The 23,451-nt window shown below is 46.1% G+C and overlaps 7 protein-coding genes across 7 annotated transcripts; 2 read left to right on the top strand and 5 right to left on the bottom strand.

Annotated features, from left to right (window-relative positions):
• Positions 1-271: 271 nt before the first annotated feature.
• PADG_04047 (serine/threonine-protein phosphatase PP1) lies at positions 272-970 on the top strand (the record flags this gene model as incomplete). The annotated part of the gene is made up of 3 exons (XM_010761396.1): positions 272-340; positions 470-769; positions 875-970. The coding sequence occupies 3 exons, from the start codon at positions 272-274 to the stop codon at positions 968-970; spliced, it is 465 nt and encodes a 154-aa protein (XP_010759698.1).
• Positions 971-3,672: 2,702 nt separating this feature from the next.
• Positions 3,673-4,623, bottom strand: PADG_04048 (small COPII coat GTPase sar1; the record flags this gene model as incomplete). Its single annotated transcript, XM_010760994.1, has 4 exons — positions 3,673-3,713; positions 3,789-4,088; positions 4,159-4,264; positions 4,504-4,623. 4 exons carry the CDS (start codon positions 4,621-4,623, stop codon positions 3,673-3,675), a joined length of 567 nt encoding a protein of 188 aa, XP_010759296.1.
• A 1,562-nt stretch (positions 4,624-6,185) lies between these two features.
• On the bottom strand, positions 6,186-8,453 carry PADG_04049 (uncharacterized protein; the record flags this gene model as incomplete). Its single annotated transcript, XM_010760995.1, has 1 exon — positions 6,186-8,453. The coding sequence occupies one exon, from the start codon at positions 8,451-8,453 to the stop codon at positions 6,186-6,188; it is 2,268 nt and encodes a 755-aa protein (XP_010759297.1).
• A 5,316-nt stretch (positions 8,454-13,769) lies between these two features.
• Positions 13,770-14,081, bottom strand: PADG_04051 (uncharacterized protein; the record flags this gene model as incomplete). The annotated part of the gene is made up of 1 exon (XM_010760996.1): positions 13,770-14,081. The coding sequence occupies one exon, from the start codon at positions 14,079-14,081 to the stop codon at positions 13,770-13,772; it is 312 nt and encodes a 103-aa protein (XP_010759298.1).
• A 1,518-nt stretch (positions 14,082-15,599) lies between these two features.
• PADG_04052 (uncharacterized protein) lies at positions 15,600-18,016 on the top strand (the record flags this gene model as incomplete). Its single annotated transcript, XM_010760997.1, has 7 exons — positions 15,600-15,645; positions 15,704-15,840; positions 15,909-16,298; positions 16,398-17,063; positions 17,194-17,602; positions 17,698-17,865; positions 17,946-18,016. 7 exons carry the CDS (start codon positions 15,600-15,602, stop codon positions 18,014-18,016), a joined length of 1,887 nt encoding a protein of 628 aa, XP_010759299.1.
• Positions 18,017-19,046: 1,030 nt separating this feature from the next.
• On the bottom strand, positions 19,047-20,384 carry PADG_11697 (uncharacterized protein; the record flags this gene model as incomplete). Its single annotated transcript, XM_010761623.1, has 1 exon — positions 19,047-20,384. One exon carries the CDS (start codon positions 20,382-20,384, stop codon positions 19,047-19,049), a length of 1,338 nt encoding a protein of 445 aa, XP_010759925.1.
• A 78-nt stretch (positions 20,385-20,462) lies between these two features.
• On the bottom strand, positions 20,463-23,268 carry PADG_11698 (uncharacterized protein; the record flags this gene model as incomplete). The annotated part of the gene is made up of 9 exons (XM_010761624.1): positions 20,463-20,819; positions 20,857-21,184; positions 21,253-21,615; positions 21,664-21,858; positions 21,912-21,936; positions 21,999-22,176; positions 22,248-22,303; positions 22,370-22,979; positions 23,020-23,268. The coding sequence occupies 9 exons, from the start codon at positions 23,266-23,268 to the stop codon at positions 20,463-20,465; spliced, it is 2,361 nt and encodes a 786-aa protein (XP_010759926.1).
• Between the last annotated feature and the right edge of the window lie 183 nt (positions 23,269-23,451).

The raw sequence follows: 23,451 nt of genomic DNA on the forward strand, positions 1-23,451 counted from the left end.
ATTCCCCGAGGCTAACTACCTCTTCCTTGGAGACTACGTAGATAGAGGTAAACAATCACTCGAGACCATCTGTCTGCTATTGGCGTACAAGATCAAATATCCAGAGAATTTTTTCATCCTCCGCGGGAACCATGAGTGTGCGTCTATCAACCGTATTTATGGTTTCTATGACGAGTGCAAACGGAGATACAACATCAAACTGTGGAAGACCTTCACGGACTGCTTCAACTGTTTGCCAATCGCAGCCATCATAGACGAGAAAATATTCACCATGCACGGCGGCCTCAGCCCCGATTTGAACTCCATGGAACAAATCCGTCGTGTAATGCGTCCTACTGATGTAAGTAATTTTCTCTTTTCCTCCCCCCGTCTACTCCGCTAAATTTTTTGACATTTGTACATCATGGGGCGTCTTGCAAAACATCAATCTCCGAGCTCCGTGAGGCTCAGTATCCGCTGACCCATATAGATTCCCGACTGCGGTCTTCTCTGTGATCTCTTGTGGTCTGATCCGGATAAGGATATAACTGGCTGGAGCGAAAACGATCGGGGCGTGTCGTTCACGTTTGGTCCGGACGTTGTTTCACGATTCCTACAAAAGCACGATATGGACCTAATATGTCGTGCACATCAGGTTGTTGAGGATGGTTATGAATTTTTCTCGAAGCGACAGCTAGTCACACTCTTTAGCGCGCCCAACTATTGTGGAGAATTCGACAATGCTGGAGCTATGATGAGTGTTGACGAGAGCCTGCTATGTTCATTTCAGGTAAGAAGGAGCAGTCCTTCTTTGTGGTTCTATTACCAGTGCCAAAGAGCAGTTAAACCAAATGCAAGTAATAAAAACTAACCCGCAGTTTTGTCCATCCCACAGATCTTGAAACCAGCCGAAAAGAAACAAAAGTACGTCTACGGTGGCATGAGCAGTGGCAGACCCATTACTCCTCCTAGGAAGCAAAAGAAGAAGTGAAGAGAAATCATACGAGCTTTTCCATTTGTAGCAGGTTCGGGCGGCGATAAAACTCTAGTCAATCATTACCATATATCCACAACCCCGATATTCACGCACACACGAACGAGGGAGAGAAAGATAGATAGAGAGAAAATGGGAAGGGATCTCCACGACACACGACCAGCCAAACTTCTCAACACACAAACCACACGTCATAGCAATCTTCGCCAGCATATGTACGCCAATTTTTACATCCATCCATTACCTCGTTAACGCCAATTAATCAACTCCCACCGCCCCCCCCCCCCTTTCCCCCAACACACGGAACGAGGACTCGAATGCAGCCCGCGGTTTGTCCGTGTTGTATACATCCCTGATGGCTTTCCGAGCAATACGTCCCTCGACCTCATACAACTCGAAATTTGTTTAGGTTTTATTTATCTATTCATTATTTATTTGCCTTCCCCTTCTTTTCGCTTTTGTTTTGCTTTCTATCGCATACATCTGACAAATGATCAACCTCTTCCGTGTCGAAAGAACTTATCTTGTTCTGGTGTTCCCTTTCCTTTCATTTTTTTGTTCTCATGTTCCTCGTGCTTCTCCTTTCACCAACTAACGGAAAGGAAGTGGTTCTATTTGGTTGTGTCTTTCGCTCTGGTCTCCTTTAATTTCTCTTCACTTCCATCTCTGCTCAGAACCAACAAGGGTATGTGTGTGCCTGTGTGTTATTTCTCCCAAATTCCTCTCTATCCCTTTTTTCCCCAAACCTGGCGCGCTCTTTAGTTGGAAGTTATTTGTCAAGCCGAAAACAACGAACGAACGAATAAACTGGTTGATATATCGTTTTCTTCTACTTACTTTCCTCCCCTTTCCTTATTACACTTGTTCTTGCTCTTAGTCTCTTTTTTTGTCACTTGTTTTCCTTTCTTTACTTGTCTTGTTCTACTGTGTTCTTTTTCTTCCCCTTTTTTTAACAGATGCGATTTTCTTGCCTTCTCTTGCTTAAAAGGTCTGTACTGTATCTCATTCGTACCGAAATGCGTGACAGAAAACTTATTTTAAACCACTTCGGACTCCTTTTCTAACCGTTGGGCTTTTTATATCCGAGATGAGGGGAGTAGACTTTTGTCACGGGACTGCTGGAGGTTCCGAGACGAGGGGGAGAAAGGATAACAGAGCGCGGCCGCTTGCTACGCTGGGCAGGACAGGATGGAGGGCGTCAAAAGTCATGTGGGGAATGTCGCCATCATCGTTATAGCTCGGTAGCAAACAGACGAGAGGAACGAATTCTTATTTTTGATAAGGTTTGTAATTCAGGAGAAAAAGAGGCGGAAATTAATCTAGACCAGCCCAGCTGATTCGAGTCGTAACAATCGTTCTGGTTCTGATTATCTGATGTGTAGTAGCCTATCTATTTGAACGTTTATACTTTTTAACTGCCTTATTGGGGCATTTTAAAGTTGGTAGCTTCTTTTTCATCCCTTGGCTGCTGATTCTTGATCATTTTTGATCAGCTTTCTGAGGCGGTTTTCTATATCAGTTCTAGGCAACCTAGACACGGCGAGAAGAGGAGTGATTTTTCGATACGTACGTAGTTGCAGGAAAAGAAGGGGCTTTGGCTAAGCTGTCCTAGGAATCGCCATGATTGAAGCATTCAGATGTCTCCTACACATCCTTTTCAATTCTGGCAGTTTCATGGAATGTATCTAACCAGTTGTACTTTGGGGGGAGTGGAGTGGAGCGGAGCGGAGCCGTGGAGGAAGGGCGGGGTCCGCAAGATTCGTGAGTTAAGTTCTGCGGACCGATGGAATTAATACATTTTGCAGGAATACAAAAGCTGCAACAGTTAAAAATAGCAATTACCAGCAAGTCTCTATATCAGAGTCATATGGCCCCTGTTAGAGAGGCGCTGAAAAACTAGTTGTAAATATACCTGTGTACGGACTCCATAAAAAAAAAAAAAAAAATTAGCCACCCAAGCGCTTGGTTTTTGTTTCCCTTTTTATTGCTTGTTGTATATTTTTCAAAAGAGGAAAAGTTACGTTCTTTTGTCCAAGGAGGTAGAATGCAGATAAAACAGATGAAGGTATGTCGGATAGGGTAGCTAAGTAGGGTTGAGCAGGCTATGTCAAAAATTACATTAGAATCAAGAGGCCGGGGGAAGCAGGAAAAAAGTGCTGAAGCGAAAATGGGCAGACACGCTGAGAAGACGAGAATGAACACTGCATGAAAACTTTGGAACAATTAATCTGAAGAAAAATAGGGTGTTTATTTGACTGGTTGATTAATTTGATGGGAACAAAGAATCAGAATAACTTGCGGATGAAGATGTGAAGCTCTTTTTGAAGAGGGTAAACGAATAAAACATGTTGGGACGGTATGACGTCGTGAACTTGTTTAATGTGGAAGAGGGGAAAGGGTCGTGAGACCTTGCAAAACGAGGGGGAAGAATGCATCTTGGAGAGATTTCTGTACTGACGCTTAAGAATCAACATAAAGCAGAGTGAGGGGTGAAGTGGAGAGTGGAGCTGAAAAAATGCATTGATATGGATTGACTAGGAACTTCCGGAACTATCAATTTCCACACTAGAGGGCTTAGGATGCGACGGGTGAGGGCAAACTAGTCCTCTTCTAAAAAATTTTGGACTTTATGGGTGTTTGAAGAGCGAAGTAACGGACATGATTGATAATTGATATAGTGAGACGTTTAGGGGGCGTTCTTAGACATATTGGGACATCCATCTGATACCTTCACCATAGCCTGCGGGAAATAAATTAGTAAATGAACAGATACTATTGACGGGGAAATGGAGGTTTTGTTTCTCTCTTAACCTACCCTGTCGCATAACCACACTACACATGAACAATTCGATTGGCCGGATGCCCTCCAAGGGTACCTTGCCCTTGCCCGTAGTCTGGTAAAGACCCATTTGGTGCCGGAGCTCATCTTCAGGCACAGCGTCTGGGTGGTCAATCTTGTTTCCAAGGACGAGGAATGGGACTTTGGAGAGCTCCTCCATAGCCAAGAGCGCGTCAAGTTCAGCTTTGGCCTCGGGGAAACGTTCGGGATCCTTGGCGTCGATGAGAAAGACGATGCCGCTCACTTCAGGGAAATAATCTTTCCAGAGACGGCGGGCTGTTGGGGATTTGAGAGGTTAGAGAGCTCTGTATTGAGTTGCGTATGTAGATATTGTGAGATAGCTCACCTTGCATGTGGCCACCCAGATCGAATGTTGTGAATCTGTTGTTGCCGATGGCTAGTTCTTCGGATGTTGGATGTGCCGTTGGTTGCAGAATGGCGACCCGGTCATTCTATAATAATAAGTTTGCGCAACAAACGGACATTAGCCAAATGCAATTAATTCCTACAACGTAAACATCTGCTGCAGATAACAGGTCCAGCATAAAGCATCCTCCCTGATAAGGCCAGTATACCTCCCACACAAAAGCCAAAACCAAAACCAGCCGCCCAGCCAGCGAGAACGAGGCAAAACAGCAACGGGCAGTCATAAACAAAATTGAAAACGACAACGGAAAAACCCCTAGCTCACCTTCAGCATATGCAGCAGTGTAGTTTTCCCCGCATTGTCCAGACCAAGGAAGAGGAGCTTGGCATGCTTGTTCAGCAGCCCGAGGGAGGCGAGGATATCATAGACTTGGAAAAACAACATGCAACATCAGCATTTTAAGCATCCACACGGATAATAAACAAATGTCACACTCCATCATTCTTGGTTTACTTTTCCCCCTTGCTCTCCTTCAGCCAAATTATGAGAGAAACTGCGGCTGGTCGTCTTTGGGAGCAACATGTACCAGTATATATATGCTAGAGGTGTGTTGGAGGGGGGAGGGGGGAAAGATTCAAAACACATACACCAGTTGATAATCCACATTATGCAGGACGAAAATAAACCGTGAGAGAGAAGCTGAGGAGGGCAAGGCGAGGGGCGGAGAGGGAGAAGCTATCAACGACCCAGGGTGAGGTCGGTTCGAATCGAATCCGAATCAGAGGGTCGTTCTAAGCTGAAGTTGAAGTTGTTGCTATGGGGAGCTTCCTGCAGAGCCTGGCGCAACGGATATGTGGTGGATCAACGTTGAGAACGAACACGTTGGAGAACTGGACAGGATGTGTCTGTCTGTGTGGAGAGATAGAGAGATAGATAAGAAATCTCCAGATTTCCTTGCTTTTTATGTTAATATGTATATATTTTTTTTAATATATTTTTTTTTTTATATATATGTCTTCTTGGTGTGTTTTATTGGCGATATCTTTCCTGCGTATTCTGCCACAATCAGCAGCAGTTGATAATCCAACAAGTGTCCTTCTGCTGACTAACCAAGCCCGTGATTCAAAAGCTGCCAAGCCAAGTCAAGAGACTCGCTTGGATTACTTGTTTGAGCCTGGTGTACTATGAGGCAGGCGATATCTCATATCTTACAAGAGTTCAACCGTCAGGAGGAATATCGATGGGGGAAAAGATTTACATTTTGCCTTGTTGGGCACACAGTTTCCATTTGGTTTTTGTATTTAAAAGGGTGCGTGGATATGCATAGAACAGAAAAACATCCTGGGCATCCCATATCTACAAACGATAAAAACAAACACGAGCGCCTTTCAGAGGAATCGTGGGTTGGGTGCCTGACCCTTTTCATTTCGCTTCTCCTTGGACTATAGAGAGCCTCTGTGGATAAGCACCAGGGTCGATAAAGGCACAGCAGAGGCAATGCAAAAGCAGATAGAAAGCAGGTCATGGTCTCGTTACGCAGGAGCAACAGCAACAGCAGCCACAGCAAGATGGCGGTTGTATAAACTAAAAACGAAAGCAGATGGCCGCGAGAAATGCACGAGTGCAAACCCTCCCCAGTCTAATAATGATAGAAAGGTAATAAAGGATCAAATATCCCAGACAGAGCGGAAACACGATGGGGGGAATCATCATCATATGATATCATGTTCGAAGAATAAGCAAGTTGAAGAGTTGATCAATCGTGCTCATTAAAAAATCTGTACGGAACTTAAGGGATATAGAGAAGGAAAAGGTCAACGGTATAAAACTAAACGAAGTAAACGTGTTAAAATGGTATATACAGAAATAAAATGTGTAAGAAATAAGTTTTAATCAAGTCTTCAACGAATATCCAACGCAAGCAGCAATATGTTCGTGAAAATGGATGTGGAAGAGAGAAACTTCATCATGAACTGAGAGACGATGACGATATCTGCATATATGAATTATATCGAAAGAACAAGTTGTTGGGCACCCTGAGCAACGCCATATGCCCTGAAACGTTCCGCAACTTCAAGTCCAAGTTCTTTCATTCGTTCAGCCCCCTTTCCAGGAAGAGGTTTGCGCTCAAGATTTTCTTTGGCAGCTTTCCGGCAATGCTGGCGCCAAAACTTCTCCTTTCGCTTCTGGCGCTTCTTTTCCAGTCCCTCCACGATGTCGATGGGTCCACGCGTGTGCATGTCACGACTGTTGGGTTCACCGCCTTGGCTCGCAGAGGGCAAGGTGGCTTTTGAAGACCGACGACGATCCATGCGAGCGAAGAAAGGATTTGGAGTGCGAGGAAGAGACCTGGAATGGCGTCGATGTGGCCTCTGCGCGAGACCGCTGATGTTGATACCAATGGGGTGGTGGAGCGCTGCTGTGGCGAGAGAAGCGCGGCGAGTTGGGGGTGGGGATCTTAATCTCATTGCTGGAGGCGGTGATCGCATACATCGAGGAGAATGCCCGAGAACGCGGCGTGGCGGAGGTGACTGGTGACGTTTTGGAGAGTGACTTGGAGATGTTTTACGGCTGCCTGCCTTTTGTCTTCCGTGAAGCCCATCCGAATCATACGCTTTCACCCTTTCCGTAATGTCATCTTGATTATCATTTTGGTCGTCATCGTCGCCATCTTCATCTTCGGGATCTGTTGTGGGAAAGCTTGGGTCGATGTCCTGAGGAATGGGGATATGTTTTGCCCGGCGACGTTCCTCTAAGCAGGAGAGATACGCCGCTTCTAGGGGACGGTCTTCATCAAAAGTTCCACAAACGAAATCCGTGCTGTCGGGCAAGTTTGGTGTGCTGGAACGACGAAGTTTCTGGGACTTAATTGACTGGTGGCGCTTGTGGCAAGGCTTGGGAGCTGGGGGTGGCATTGATTGTTTGTCGTCCCGTCGCACTTTCGATGACTCGATTGAAGTGTTTGAACTTTGTCGCTCAAAATGTTGGACGACGTCGCAATGATCGACACTTGTAGCAGCAGTCACCATTTTCAGGGACCAGAATTCGTCCTCTGACTCGTTGCCACTTTCATCCGAGTCCGCAAAGCCAGCTTCGTTGTCAGTCTCATTGCCGGCGTCGGAGGCAACATCATAAACCGTGGAATCATCTGCGTCCTCATCCTCGTCTTCGTCTTCGTCTTTGTCTTCGTCCTCATCATATCCTTCATCCTCATCGTCCTCATCATCGTCAGCGCCATCTTCGTCTTCTGCATCATCTTCTGCGTCCTCCTCATCCTGTCTGGCTTCCTCCTCCACCTCCTCGCCAAGCTTCATGATAGCAATCTCTTTCTTCATGCAATCATTCATGGTCATTTTCTCCTTGTAGTCCGTCACCTGCTTCACCCAATCATCGTCTTCCAATGAACTCCCGAATTCGTGAAATCGAGTGGCTTCAGAGTGCTCAAATTTACCGAGGCCAGCAACATGGGGAGTAGCTCTGGATTCATTCTTTGAAAGGTGTTCATGATCAATCTCATTCTGTCGTGTTGAAGAGTCTGAACTGCACCTGCGTAGAGCAAGAGTGGAAACGCCACGACGCCTAGCTGATATCGAGCTTCTGCAAACGATGGAATGGTCCACTTTAGTATCATTGTCGTCAATTGGTCGCGAATGACAAGCGAAGGTAAGCATCGATTTTCGTTTAGGAGGATCGTCCACCCCCTTCACCGGTTCACTCGAAGCTTTCTCTTCGCTATCAAGGTTTCGCCCACACGCAAAGGTTATGCAGCGTTTCCGTCCAAGATTGGCTTCAATTTTTGACTCCTGCTCACTAATAGGACCAATGGGAATTTTGTATTGCATTCCATTATTGGCTGTGGTTGGCGCAGCAGCAAAACCAGACGGCAACGGTGGGCTTGGAGTATGAGACCAAGCTGGGCTTTTGGTCTCTTCATCGCTGGTTAGTTCTGCAGTTGAAGGGCCGCTGACGTTGCTATAAACTGAAGAAGTATAATTTCGCTGGAAACCACTAAAATGGGAAGTTTGGTTTGGCGGGTCGACAGGTGAGGATTCAGGACTGCTCATCAAAGCTCTGGTGAGCAAAGACTTCTTTCCCTCCACTCGAGCGGGTATTGCCTTGGCATATGGTTGGAAGGCAATGTTATTCAAATCCAAGACTGGTCCACCCTTCCGATCATCTGGTGGTTCGTCTGCCTCAGCAGAAATCTCATCGCTGTCGCTCGTCTGGGCACCTGGAGTGTTGGATAACCGGAACATCTTGGATAAAGCATTCATGGCTGATTACCAACGCGTGCTGTAGAACAGATGCCGAAAAATAGATCAAGGTCGTGATTGAGGAACAAAAGAAGAAAACCAACGTGAGAATTTAGGGTGGATGGCAAATGAGAAAGAGAAATCAAATCGAAAGGGCCTCCCAAATGCAAGTAGGAAAAGGGATATTGGTCGATACAGGGCCACACGTATAGTTATGGAATTAACCGGGCAGTGTCAAATGTATGGTTGTGTGACCTTTGGGGTGTCGTTATGTTTTTCTTGAAGAGCATAGGAATGCCCGCCAGCAAAGCTATTGTCATAAGAGACAGACCGCCATCGTGAGAGAACGAAAAAGAGGCCGGAATTTGTCGACGACTATATAGGACGACTGGAAGAATGATGAGCAACACCCCAAGGCTGAGGGCTGTCACCGCCAAGACAGCGGAGTAAAAGAGGGCAGTTGTTTCAATAAATAATAAGTACCGTAATGCGAGGTTCGTACCGCCAAAACAGCTGGCACTCTGAGCGTTCGGTATGTGGAGGAAGGTTTGTCTGACTGGGCGGTCAAGAGTCAGGAGGCGGCAGAACCGCCAAGTCGACTCACTGTTGCCACCAGCAGAGCGCGGTAGAACAACCAAATTTTGCTGCTGTGCTTGGCTTGGAACACTGCGAGGACACGACTCACCAACAAGCCTGATGAGGCCGTGAAACACAGGGCTCAAATAAAAAGCAGAAGACGGGTAACAGAATTGCAGGTAAAACGAAGTCTGATGAGGGTTGTATTCGGAGGTGTAACGCATAGAAGAGGTGAGAAGAGAAAATTTAATGATAGAAGAAGAGAAGAAAAAGAGGGCGAGTAGGCAAGTTCTTGAAGGCAGGATGAGGTGGGGTGACTAAGCCGAACCCTGAGCCCTGTGCCCTGAGCCCTGACTCGGTGCTGCTTTGGGCAAAGGCTGGCCCATTGTGGACTCTTCTGTTTGGCTTGGAATTTTGGGCATCAACTTGGTACGGTACGGTACATACACACACTCACACACACTCACACTCACACACACTCACACTCTCACACTCACACTCACACACACTCACACTCACACACACCCACGCACACACGCACATACTTACTTACTACGGCTGCTAACTTCATTATTATATAGTTACAGTGTTACCCGATAACTAAGTTAGTTAACAGTTAACTAACTAGTTATTTAGTTAACTAGTTAGTTAGTTAGGTTAGTTAGTTACAGGAGTGACTGATGACAAAGACATGGACAAAACCTGCCAACAACCCATCACCGGGCTGCGATTACTATTCCTGTTTGCAAGCATGACCGGAATAAACCAGCTCCGCAATTTGTTTACGTAGAGGAGAGAGACGCCGCAATTCTTCCTCTTCTTCTTTCTGAGTTTCTACCCGCAGCACGGAGCAGAGTATCAATGTTACCAGTATTCCGCCGTATGTCGTATCGTGGTTTACCCCTCAGTTGAAAGCATGTGGATGACATTTCCACACCTCCGGCGGACTAACTAACTTAACGTGATGAAGCAACAAATAACGATTCCCATCCATGTATCACGAGCATCCCCGCAAGGACGGTGGAGAAACAATCCTCCTGCCAAAAGACTGCGTTATCCTTGACCCCGACACGTAGTCCCAACACTTAACATCACAGCTGCAACGACAAGAAAACATCCTAAGATCGTAAAGACCAACAGAATTTTCAGATCGGCTTTCTTCAGAGAAAGGTCCAAGACAATTCATACAATCGTTAAACTTGAGCACTGTAACAGCCAAGCCTCACAGTGCAGTGCAGTTTGCAGACTGGCGGGCTGGAAGATCGATCATTCTTGGGATTCACAGCCCATAAGTTAGGGGCCAAATTTAGTTACTCGACATAATGCTAGTTGTTGAAAAGTAGAACCAGCAATAAAAACGAGCATGGTCATCCCCATCTATCCCCCCATCGCATAGCCGCCAAGCATGGCTTCCCTTCTTGCAATGTCTAGATGGTGAACAACTGTGCAACCCTGATATTTACAATGGAAACAAAACTCTGCAGCATGATATATGGCGCGACATCGGCTTATGGAACACTTTCGGAAACAAACGAACCTTGGAATCTGGAGAATAATAATAGCATTCAAAATACTGTAAATTTCTACACAACTGTCATTTGCCAAGCTTTTTCACCGTCCTTTTCTTTAGGGGGAACTTCAAAAAATAGGACAGTTTGCCGTTATATTAACTGCGCGAGATCCTAATTATTCTTGAATCAAAACCAAAACAATATGCTATCGCCTGCCCAGCGTCTGGAGAACCGGGATGTCCCATTTTAGATAAAACCAACTCTGCAATAAGCTTAAAAGTCACTGCGTATGCACGAAACAAAATAAACAAAACAAATAAATAACACTAGCGCCGATTGGAAGAGAGTTTCCCGGATGTCGGCTTGGCCGGGTCCTTTGAACAACAGGCATTATCAGACACGGTCTCTGTCTCAGTAATGACAATTCGCTGCCTTCAACCTATAAAAACGGGACTACGGCATCAAATGTCTCTCTCAGGGAGATTATTAATCTTGATCGAACCAGTTAGTTAGTTTCAATTTGTTGAACCAAACTGCTATCTCACCCATTAGTTAATTTTTCACTGTATTCTTTCTCGTAGTTGGATCAAAAGGCAGTTATCGACACGAAAACTCAATTAAGGGGAAATTTCGGCCCGCCGCCTTTCCAGCTCGCTAAGCGATAAACCTACCAAGATTCCCGGCTCTTGTTAAAGATTCGTTGCATCCAAATCCCGGAAGTCAATAATGCATGGATGATTTGCCTGAGGCACTTTCTTCTCATCTTGTCATTTCTAACAAGTGCCAAGCGCGCGAGACGCGGGCTCGTTTCAGAGAGTTTCAATTGAAATGAAATACTTTATCGTTGCTTCTGATTCCATCTTTGTCATCGTCTGCCAGGGGGATTGAGATTTCTTTCTTTCTTTCTTTTACACTTGCTTTCTCGGTATCCCTGTTGCCGTACTATCTAACTTATTTGCTAATTTGCCTACCACCTCTGGCTGACGAAACATCTTGGGTAGCTGTGTTTTTTTTTTTTTTTTTTCTTAACTTATCTGTGGAACAACATCGAGCATGACGGGAAGTGACAGTGCAGATTCTTAAACCGCTATTTTAAACTTGACTGGAAGAACAAAGAACATGCCATTGCCCGCCGCCGGCTCCCAAATAATATTTGACACAGGAAGAGTGGAGCACAACATGAAACCTGAGATTAAGTACGGAGGACAGGAGTCTAGAAATCAGGAAAAAAAAAAAAAAAAAAAAAAAAAAAAAAAAAAAAATCAGACATCTCTGCAGGATCCGCTGATTTGTGCCGCTTTTTCTTTCGTTTCTTATCTTCATGCGCGGGTGGATCATCGATGAATGAGGAGATGAACCCATCGGTTGAAACAGGGAGAACCCCTCCCACCTTATTGCCAGGCGTGTGTATTATACCTAATTAGCTAACAGCTTGCAAAATAATCACGCGCTTCCATCTAACCTGAACGAGGTGAGCATGCACGGAGGCGAAGCTGAGGAGAAGAGCTCTGAGTGATTGCTTGCCCCGTATGAGAGATTTTTGTCTGCCTGCCCAGCCCAAGAGCGATCTCCACGGCATCCTGGATTAGTTACAGGACAATACCGCTGCACCGCTCTCCCTTAGCGTGCAGTGGTGGTTGTAATGTACTTGGGCAGTACGTACAGGGTACAGGTAATTCGATTGGTAGGGGAGCAGCCCAGCTTTAGAGATCGACCCACTAAACTGCGCCTACCATTTGGTTAAAACCTTTACTTGGGAAGTATTGTCATATTTGAACAGTCAGTTTTCCTGAGCAAGATCACATTCCTTGCTTATAGAATGAGCGCTTCATGCTCCATTCTGCTGGGAGCAACCCTGATTTCTTTTAAACCATATCACCTCAGTTTGAATCAGCTTGTTATCACACTAACTCTATCAATTGTCTGACAAGGACAGGGCGATACCTATGGTGTTATGGACCATTCAGACGAAAATCGGTGATTTTGTTGCAAATTCATTCTTCTACACCCTTGCTTATTATTCTGGAGGCCGGTGACAGCTTCTCCACTGAAAAATTTTGCTAACCACTGTCTGGTTTTTAGTCATGGCAAAAATTCGGATTCTGGACAACGGCAGAGTCCGTTGGGCCTGTGCTATCTGCCCTTTTGAAGTTGGCTGGATAGGAATGATACATTAGACAAAAAGGTTCTTTGCTGGTCGCATGGTGCCAACTCACTCCCTAGGTACCTGCACGGTAGAAGGCTTGTCTGAAGTTCGACAGGACATGAAAACCACAGACCTCCTCCTTTTTGCCATAACGTCATCCTTGCATTTCCAATGCTTCTATGGAGAATTGCGCCCTATGGGCTGAGCGGGGAAAGCAAAAAGCAGAAACCACCACGCGGCTAAAGTCCGTGTTGAAAAAGAAATGACAATCCTTCTTTTCTTTTTGTCCATCACTCGCCCTGTTTTATTTGAGATGGGATCTCGCGTGTTTCAAGCCATGATGTCATTTGGCAGAAACCTCCCTCCTCAGACCAACCAATCATCTCCCGCTTCGACCTCCACCACGAGATCAACGATCACCAGTTTTCCCTTATTTCGCCGAGGCCTAAACATATCCTTGTCAATAATATGCGAATGATTTTTTAGGGTCCTAAAATCCGCTCTGGCGGTGCGAAAAATACTCTCTGTACACTGTTCATCTCCGCTTCGAACCATCAAGCCCCTTTTCAACCCCGCAATTCGCGTAAAAATCTCCCCCCAATGGATGGATGCATCTTTTATTCCACATGATCCTTTTGTCCATCTGAACAAATATAACTGTCCCAAGGAGAGTCGTGTCCGCCCCTGAGTTGCGATGTCAACCAAGACACAGGGATCATAGCCACCCGTTTCCCCTCATTGAGATGCCTGGGTCCTTCCCTGAGCTCTCGGGAGTGTTTGATATACCGTTCCAGCTATCATATCATGTTCATGTCTAGTTAGTCGGATAAGATAAACCATTGCCTCGGATGGGCGACATTGATCATCATTTTGATTTAGACCATTTTTGCTCGCTTACCATCGCAACGCCCATATCATCAACGCGTGATATAGCCAACGAAGACAAGATGCAGGCGGTATTTAATGTAATCAATCAACTACAACGACCTGGTAACTACCAGAAGGTGGGCATCTTTTAGTGCCTGTGCCTGTCCACTCTGCCCGTTGAGGCATGGCCGTTGCCCGCCTCGGGGATAGCGCCCGCCTCGCCGCTTTTGCAGCATCTCACACTGCTCGATCTATATAAAAACCCGACCTCGCTCTCTCTTCAACGACGACGCTCTTTTTCGTTGTTCCTCTTTCTCCATCGTCCCATCTCCCTCGCCCCCGCGGGGATGATGTTGCGTTAGCCGGCCCACCCCCTCCCCCGTTTTCCCCCTTGCACCCGCGAAGTCGCATAACGCCCCGTCCCGAAGGCCCTGGCCCAAGCCTGGACAGTCGGAGGTTGGAGTGTTGCTCCAACGGTTTCTCGGCTCTCGATGGTGATTGTCCCATCGTCCGATCGGCAACTCGGTGCGGCAGGCTGGTTTTCACCATTGTTTCTATTTTCGCTTCTTCCCTTGCAGGTTTTTGTTTTTTTTTTTTTTCCCTTCTTTCTTTCATGATCTTGCTGCTCTTCCGCACTGGTTCCTGAGGCGTCCATCACCCACGGGTTTTCATGCGGGACTGGGCAACACCCAGCAAATGGAGGCTCTGAGCATATGAGCTAGTTATAAATTAGAGAAATCAAGGATATCATATAATTTAGTAAATTAAAAATAGATTAACTTTTATGAAAATCTTACACTAATAAAGGTAACTGATATGTTGATAGTATATTGAATATAGGTAGAGGATTAAAATAATATCCAGGGGAATGATATGATACATTCAGTAATTCTGATATTCGTCACTTCAGTTTCAATTAATATAGAATCAATCAAAGGTTTTATCTAATCCAGTGTAGAAAAGCATAATTATTTGTTATTATATATATATATATATATATATATATATTTCAAAAGTTCTATTCTGTTGCGTTTATTCGCTTATGAAAATATGCTCGGGATTTTCAGCCGTGATGCAGAAAGCACATCTACCAGGATCATATTCTTGTCCAGATCTTTTTCAAATAGAGCCATGGGCAAATATTCCGAGCGAGTCACTAAGAAAGTCAAGTTGAAATAAGTAGCCCTTCACAAGTTATTTGGGTTGGAGATGATCAGAACAACATAAGAGAGCTCTAACTACCTCCGCTCAAGTTCTCCCGCAACAGGAACCGCTTTTATCAATATAGTTTGTTACTCTATAGAGGAGTTCTAAGAGTCAATTAATGATATGATATGATATAATGCCAGCTAACTGCAAGAGATGGAATGCAATGCAATGCAACGCCAGTCGGGATTCGGCTTGAGAAAGGAGGGGAAACAGGGTCAAGCAAGTAGAATAAATAAATCCTCGGGCTCTGGTTGTGAAGAAAACTATGTCTGAGGGCGTCGACTGGGTTTCATGCCCTAGAGCCCGTTGTGCCCGTGAGGAATACAGCAATTATCATCTGTCGGGTGAGTTTTATCAAGGCCCAATAACTCGAACTGTAGCTGATATCCTCTCGCAAAACAACTTCATTAGAGATCAATCCCATTGGCCAGCCACCTCAAGCCCAATATTCAGTTCGTTGAGTGAGCTACGCTCAGAAATGTAGAAGATCTCCAAGGAGAACCGGCTGCAGATATCCTCCAGCACACAACGAAAAATTTGCATCTCCTGTACACAACCATTACTCTACCGAGTCCGATCCTATATTATCAACTGCACTTGAATCTCTCTGATCTTCTTTACCTCTGGTTGCGCCCCCCCACCCCCCTAAACACGGTCCGTAGACACGGCCCCACAACACGGCCCGATCTCGATCCAGTGAGATTCTGTGACCCCCCAATCAGCCAAACCTCCCAGGCAATCTCCCAGGCAACCTCCCAGGCCAAGGGGAGGAAGCCTATTCCTGCGGTGACCCTCACGTTTCTTCTCTTTTTCCACATCTGCCATCCCTACAAAAAGAACCTAAGCCGCACCGCAACCATGGGCCTTGGGATCCTGGAGGATTCCCGCCACGAGCACGTCCCAGGTGAACAAATAAACTCTGTATACCGATAGCTAAATAATATACTAAACCTAATTTCCAGGAACCTCCTTTATCCTCGACGATGACAGCAGCATGTCAGCACAGCTCAGCCCATCCCCAACCCTCAAATACGACCGCTCAGGTCCCGTCCCCATCATCCTCGTCCCTCAACCCAGCGATGACCCAAATGACCCCTTGGTAAATAAATAATGTTTTCCCCCTTCGCCATTATACCAATAACTACCAAATTACTGATGCAAATGCAGAACTGGCCCCTCCACAAGCGCGACACTATCCTCGCAATCCTCTCCCTCGTCTCTGTCCTTTGCGCAACAACCAGCCCCCTGCTGGCTGCGAACACCGCAACCATCGCCATTGGCTTCAGAGTTAGCTTCACGAAAGCAGCCCTGCTGACGGGATATCATCTCTGTGGCGTGGGTGTGGCCGGTTTGCTCTTCGTCCCCTCTGCACGGGTATGGGGGAAACGCCATCTATACCTGCTCGGATGTGTGATTATGATAGTCAGCTCCGCGTGGGGAGGGGCTAGTCGCAGGTCCTATACGAGTCTGCTGTGGGCGAGGATTTTTCAGGGCATCGGGTTGGCGCCGTTTGAGGCGTTGGTTAATGCGAGCGTTGGGGACTTGTTTTATGTGCATGTATGCAAAAATGTTCTTCCCTCGGATTGCTGTTTGAGTTGCATCTACATGCAATATATATATATATATATATATATATATATATACTAACGACACCAGGAACGCGGCAAACGCATGGCACTGTCCAACGTAGCCCTATTCGGCGGCTGCTTCCTAACCCCCGTCATCGTCGGGAAACTCACCGCTTCACTGGGCTGGGAATGGTCGTTTTATTTTCTTGCCATCTTCTCTGGCGTCTGTCTGCCATTTCTCGTCTTTTTTGTGCCTGAAACGGCTTTCAGGAGACCTGACCACTTTAATACGGATATCGAGGGGGAGACTTCATGGACAAGAGTGCCTAAAGAGACTTCCACGAGTGCTGCGGCAAACGCGCCCCCTCCTGAGACTGAGACTTCTTCCCCTGACACAGCTGCTGTTGAAATACCTGCAGAACATGATGCGGGTTGTAAAGAAGCTGCCATTGGCCTGTCGACAACGACAATGTCAGCGACCCCACAGTCCGGGGACGAGTCGAAAGAGGAACATGAACAAGACAAACAGCCGGAGCAAGAACAAAATCGAGAACAAGAGGCCAAAGATGATGACATCATCAGCAATACCATAGGAATTGCTGATGCTGAAAGAGCAACAGCAGCCCCCAATACCCCATCTAAGACCACATACTGGCAAACCCTGAAACCCTTCAACGGCCGCAAGACAGACGAGAGTTATTGGAAACTCCTCCTTCGCCCAATACCCCTGTTCCTCCACCCGGGAATCCTATGGGTGAGTATTTATTATATAACCTTATTCCCCGCCATCTTCCATCCCCACTACATCCCCGCCCCTGCTCGACTCCACCTGTCCCCGGGTTCCCAATCCATGTCCATTATTCCCACAACTAACCCCCTCCCAGGCCTGTCTAATCCAAGGCGTCCTAATCGGTTGGACAGTCTTCATCGGCGTCGTCCTCGCCGCAATCTTCCTTGGCCCCCCACTCTGGTTCACAGAAGTCGAAACCGGCTACCTCTACACTGGCGCCTTCGTCGGCTCCATATGCGGCCTCCTCCTCTCCGGCCTCCTGTCGGACTGGAGCGCCAAACTGCTCATAAAGCTAAATAAGGGCGTGTACGAGCCTGAGTTTCGAATCGTGCTGGTCCTGTTCCAGCTTGTGTTTAGCTGCATTGGGCTCTATGGATTTGCGTTCGCTTCGTCGGATGTGGTGAAGTATGGATATGTGGTTCCAGATGTGTTTTTTGCGTTTATCATTGTGGGGATGGTCATGGGGGCTGTGGCAAGTGCGTTGTATGTTGTTGACGCGCATCGTATGTGTTTCTTTTTTCTCTCTTTTTTTCCTATTCGCCTTTTTCCACCATTCCATGTGCATTGTACGAGCATTGACTAACGCATGAATGCACAGGCCAAATCGCCGTCGAAGCCTTCACCTGCCTTCTCGTCTTTAAAAACATGTTCAGCTTCATCCTGACATACTTCGCCTACAACTGGGTTGTTCTCGCGAATCCGAGAACGGTTTTCCTCACCATAGGTAGTGTTCAGGTTTGTGTGTGTTTATTGAGTATACCCATGTGTACGTTTTGTTTCATATTCTCATTTCCCCTTTATCTGTCCATACAAATGTGGCCGCATTGAGCTAAATTATGCAAACAGACATCTTTGGCAAACGCAACCGCTCATACTTTCATCGACATGATATCCTCAAGATGCTAAATCTGTGGTGAAAAGTAACCTGTCATATCGAAATCCTTTTGCACTTTCTCAACCCTGGTTTCGCGGGCACCGATAGGAAAATGGATCATCCCATCCTTCCCTCCCTCTATATACCACTCACCACAACCACACAAATAATATCTACCTTCCGCCGCCTACAGGTATATCGAGATCTAAATCCCGCCAACTATATAACAACCCATTACTCCCTTGACGATTTCTAATAAACAGAATCAACTTCCTGTCCCTTTCATCCTCCCTTCTGGTTTCTTCGTTGTGTCCTCAGTTCATCTTCATCTTCCCCCGCATTTACTTTGTTTTCTTCATGCGGAATACTCGTTTTATTTTATACCCCTGGGTATGATCGGATTGTTGTATTTATTTTTAGCGGGTTTTTTGTGCCACTGTATTTCGGCTGTACTCTGTATGAATACGTCATATTTCGTTGTTTCTTTTTTACCCTTGATATCCAATATCGGTGTCGTACTTCTGTATCAATGTTTCTTTTGTTTTTCCCTTTGCCGTTATATCTAATAAGCAATCCCTTTTTTTTTTTATGTGAAAGTAGTAAAATGAATATTCATCCGGTTCATTATTTCCATTCACTTGCATTTACATGATCGGGATTTTTCAGAAAGCGACTATCTTCATTCATACGCGGCCCTGTAAAACTGACGACAAGGCAAGTGTGAGAAAGGACAAAATGAAAAACAGAATAGGATATACATAATATGTCGATAAATTTGTGGAGGTCAAGGAAACTCTCATATATACAGATATGGTCGATATGGGGTTTTTTTTATTTTATACAAAATATTCCTGGTAACCCACAACAATAGGCACCATTTGGGTGGCCATTATTTTCCCAACTCAGGCAGGACGGGAGCTCACTCCAAAACTCAACGAGCCGAATATTTTCCTGGGTCTGCGAGAAAATGCATGGATGCACCGAAGTGAAGTAGCAGATTTGCTATTTCTCCTTGTCCTGTCCCCAATGCCCTGGACAAGGCCCTAGAACCATCTTGGGCTACTCCATTAGGATCAACCCCCAATTCCAAGCAATATCTTCACCAGCAGCACAAGACCTTCTTCTGAAGCATAACAAAAGACGTCCTGCTTTGGCATTTTCTTACATCCATACTGGCCTTTCTCAAGGAGAAGTTTCATTACCTCCACATGTCCGTTTCGTGTAGCATATGAAAGAGGCGTGTATTCATCGTGATGCTTGGAGTAATTGAGAGGGTTGATGCGGCTTTCAAGCAGGAGCTTCACAACGCCCACATGGCCCCTTTTCGCAGCCTTTGATACGGGCGTACGTCCATTGTGATCTTTGTTATCGGGGTCTGCCCCCCTTGTAAGCAGCAATTCTACTACCTTCTCATGTCCATGAAATGAAGCCCATGCTAGTGGTGTGCGGCCACCTTTATCTTTCTCATCACAGTCAAAATCCCCTTCAAGCATCAATTTCACAGACCTGTCATGCCCGCTCATTGCAGCCCTCGATAGGGGTGAACGGCCATCGACATCCTTATGACAAGGGCGCGCACCTCTGTCAAGTAGAAGTTTCACAACAGCCTCCGGCTCCTTTCTTGAAGAAGCAGCAATCGCTAAGGGCGTGCGACGAGATATATCCTCACAGTCTGGATCAACACTCTTTTCAAGCAGCAGTTTCATAATTGCCTGCTGCCTCTTTGCCAAAGCAGCAGCATATGATAGTGGGGTGGAAAAGTTCTGATCTCTATGGTCAGGATCTGCGCCGTGTTTAAGCAGTATCTTCACTACCACCTCGTGTCCCATCACCGCAGCCCAGGATAGGGCTGTTTTACCAGAAAGGTCCTTAACATCCACGCTAGCGCCATATGCCAGAAGCACTTCCACTACCGCATAATGCCCGTTTTTGGCACTCTCTGCGAGCGGTGTGAGCGACGCATGCAGATTCGCTCTTTTGAATTCCACATCGTTGGGCCGTGCTCGAATTAGCATCGACACAATATTCTCAAATCCGTTGCTGGCAGCTAACCAGAGCGGTGTGTGCCCAGCCGCCGATGGGATGGCTAGTTTCGATCCCTTTCGGAATGAAATTATCCCCACGATACCGATATGGCCTTTGGTAGCAGCGTAGTGCAGGGCAGTATTCCCCTCTGCATCTAGCGTGTTTACGTTACAAACTTCCAATAGCAATTTAACCATTGCATAATAACCAAGTTTCGATGCAAGGTGGAGCGCAGGAAGCTTTTCGTTAATTAGTGGCAGATCGCAGATAGCCTCCAAATCCTCTTTCGATTTTAGAGCAATTAATAAAAGAGGTTCGTGTTGTTCTTTAACTGCCCACCCCAAGAGGCCACGTAGACGGGACCTTAATGAACGGCCACCTGACATCCAAGGGTGGAAATTCCAGGTTTCACTAGAATTTGTTGCAAGTTGCTCAAAGTTTTCCCAGGAAGATGATTTGGTGGTTTAGTGTGTCATGTGTTTGGTTTGGATAGCCCAATTAGCAATGGCATAATCGAGGAATTTATATTTCGTCCGATCAGCCGCCGTGACTGGGTGTGTCTTTGGGATGCTCAGAGAAACAGAGGGTTTTTGAAGTCGCGGCGCTCGGAGGAAAGGCTTGATAAACGACGAACCGAGAACTTCATCGATGAAAGATGCCGGGGAGGGAACCGTGACCTTTACAGTTCCGTTCTTGCACTTGTCTAGCTGGAGGGCGAAGTCGGAGAATGAAAGATAAGCCACACAATATTCTCCACATTCTACCTCCCCTAGTTTTGCAGTGACAGGGTAGCCCTTCGCTAAAACGCCCTCGATCGCCTTCTAGATATTGTTTTACTGAGGGATGCGCAAAGCATACGCGGCCATCAATCGGGTCAACTACCACGAGATTTGCACAACACCCAGCAATGAAGTCCCGCTGCGGTAATTTCTCCGGGTCCCAGCTAGTGTCCGACGGAGAAAACGCCACTGCTTCCCTCAGTTCCTCAACACTGAGTGGCCTGGTTGCAAAGCTGACCCATTTAAGCACTCTTAGTGCGATGTCGACCTGGGTGATTATTCTCTCAGCACAACGATGATATGTCTCTTTCAAGTCCTTGGGAAGTTGCTTCAATGCCAATCGTATTTGAGCATCTGTGAAACATGTTTCCCATAGAATCTCCAGCTGGAGATAAACCCAGAGGAACCTATTAAAGTACAGATTAGTGTATGCACACGTAGAAAAGGCAGAGAGACTTGGGTGCCAGGATCATACATTCCAGAGGACTCTTTTAACAGGACTTCTTTAATCCCATCTATCAATGTAGGATCGTCTGTAAGTTTTCTGAACATCGTCTTGTCAGCGATAGTCGTTTCGATATATGTCTGAATATCTTGCATAACATTGGAAGATGTTGATATCTGACGAATTCCCGGAATTAGCGTAGAGATGTTCGTGAACCCTGGGATTTGCTCCCTGCTTAGCAGCATGCATTTAGAACCGTGCCGCATGCTGGAGTCGGAGAACAATGATCGAAGAAGCTTCAAAATCCTTACGCAATTTGTCTCGTCAAGCGCATCAAATCCATCCAAGATATACGTTGTATCATGGGCATATTGAAATAGGTGAACAAAAATACTTTCCAGATCGTTAAAGTCGGGCACAGTTCACTTCTGTCCAAAGAACCTGTTGATATCTTGAACGATATTTTTTGGCAAGGGTTGGGACATAGAACGGAGGTGCTCGCACAGCTGTTTGATAAAACTAGACACAATGTATGATGCCTGCAAAGACTCCTGGTGCCCATTCTCGCAATAGAAGAAGACTATTGTAGAGCGGGGACCAGAAGAACGATATTTCATATTTTCTATCACAGAAGTTCTATTCCCTGTCAGTATTTTCCAGAAGAGACATATAGACATTCAAGAACTTACGCTATCACGGTTTTGTCGGAGCCAACTAACGAACGATTACATATCAATATTGAAATTAAGTATGGGCGCGAACAAACATGATCTTACTCTTCCCAGACCACCATAGACTGGACACAGTGTTTCCAGTAGACCACTCTTGGAAATCCGGGTGGTCTAGGAACCATACAGTGGTGCCTAGAAGTCTTTTATGACAAAAGCCTTCGATGAACTTTATTGTGATCGTAATCCGACAATCGGTCGAAGAGCCAATCGTGAAGTTGGTCCCCTGCAACATGTCAGCTCCCGCTTTTTGGGTGCAATATATCTACAAAAGGTACCCTCACGTTCTTGGCGAACTGTTAGGCTCTGTGACCATTTCATATCGCGAAGGCCCTTGTTCTTGTAGTGATAAACTAGCAATCGTCCTTCGTCAGCCTACATAATGTGGCGTGATACCTGTTTGAGGACGGGCAACTTACTATCATTTGATGAACCGACTGTTGGTTCATACATAACCTGGACAGCGTGGACGACGGAGAGGAGTTCTCTGGCGTATGCTGCCGCTATCGCTGCGGCATATTCTTGCCATTTCTTGTTTTTATGGAAATCTGAGTAATCGCAAATTCCTCGAATCACTAGGCATGGAATTACATCCATTAGACCTGCCGCCTCCATTTCAAAACAGAGAACGCCGAGCTCTTGAGCTAATTTGTCTCTTGTCCGTCCATGCTTCATCACCTGGTTACCAGACGCAATGAGGCCATAGTGGATAACGGGGCTCTGTCCATCTCGGGGAATGCGTTTCACTAATCTGCTGGAGTCACAGTCGTGGCAGATATTTAGAGCCTCACAGTGTTCATAGTCGGATTCAAACAAAAGATCCGCCACGTTCTCACCGGGATGCTCCAAGATGTGACTCAAAAATGGATTGCTATCAGCAATTTCAGAAAGGATGGTCGGTATTTGACTTGGTCTCAATTTATGCGCAGCTTGCAGTCGAGCGACAGCCGTCAAAAGTACTGGTGGAGGCTTATTCAATAATCCCAAACGTTCAAACCGTCCGTCTTGGACTGTCTTGCCGTAGTCATACTGTATCACTCCTCCAAATTCCCTTGTAGGTTTTGCTAACCACTATATCACCCAGTCGAATATCGAATCCCTTGCAGGGCACTCCTCCTCCTATGCCAACCATCAGGCCAAAGCGTATTGCCCCGAAACTGGACCTCATTTGAGTAACCAAGGCCGTTGCTGCGGTCGTGCCATAGATACCTGATGGGAGGCACAGGATTACGACATTATGAGGGCATATTCTCCCCAGAATATAGGTGTTGTCATCATTTTGGCTAGTTGGTAGGTCTGGATGTCTCTCATCCAGCATCTGCTCGGCAACGGCGAGTTCCAGAGGGGAGCGCACATATCCATGCGATCGTATAATCCTTATGACTCAAATTGTTTGCTGCCGGTGTCATGGAATAGTTACTGTCAATAGCTGTAATAAATTTGGCAATAGATATGATGAAATATGATTGCTGTAGTACGTCGTCGTCCGGTCAGGCTTCGA

Source organism: Paracoccidioides brasiliensis (assembly GCF_000150735.1).
Source record: "Paracoccidioides brasiliensis Pb18 unplaced genomic scaffold supercont2.4, whole genome shotgun sequence".
NCBI lineage: Eukaryota > Fungi > Ascomycota > Eurotiomycetes > Onygenales > Ajellomycetaceae > Paracoccidioides > Paracoccidioides brasiliensis.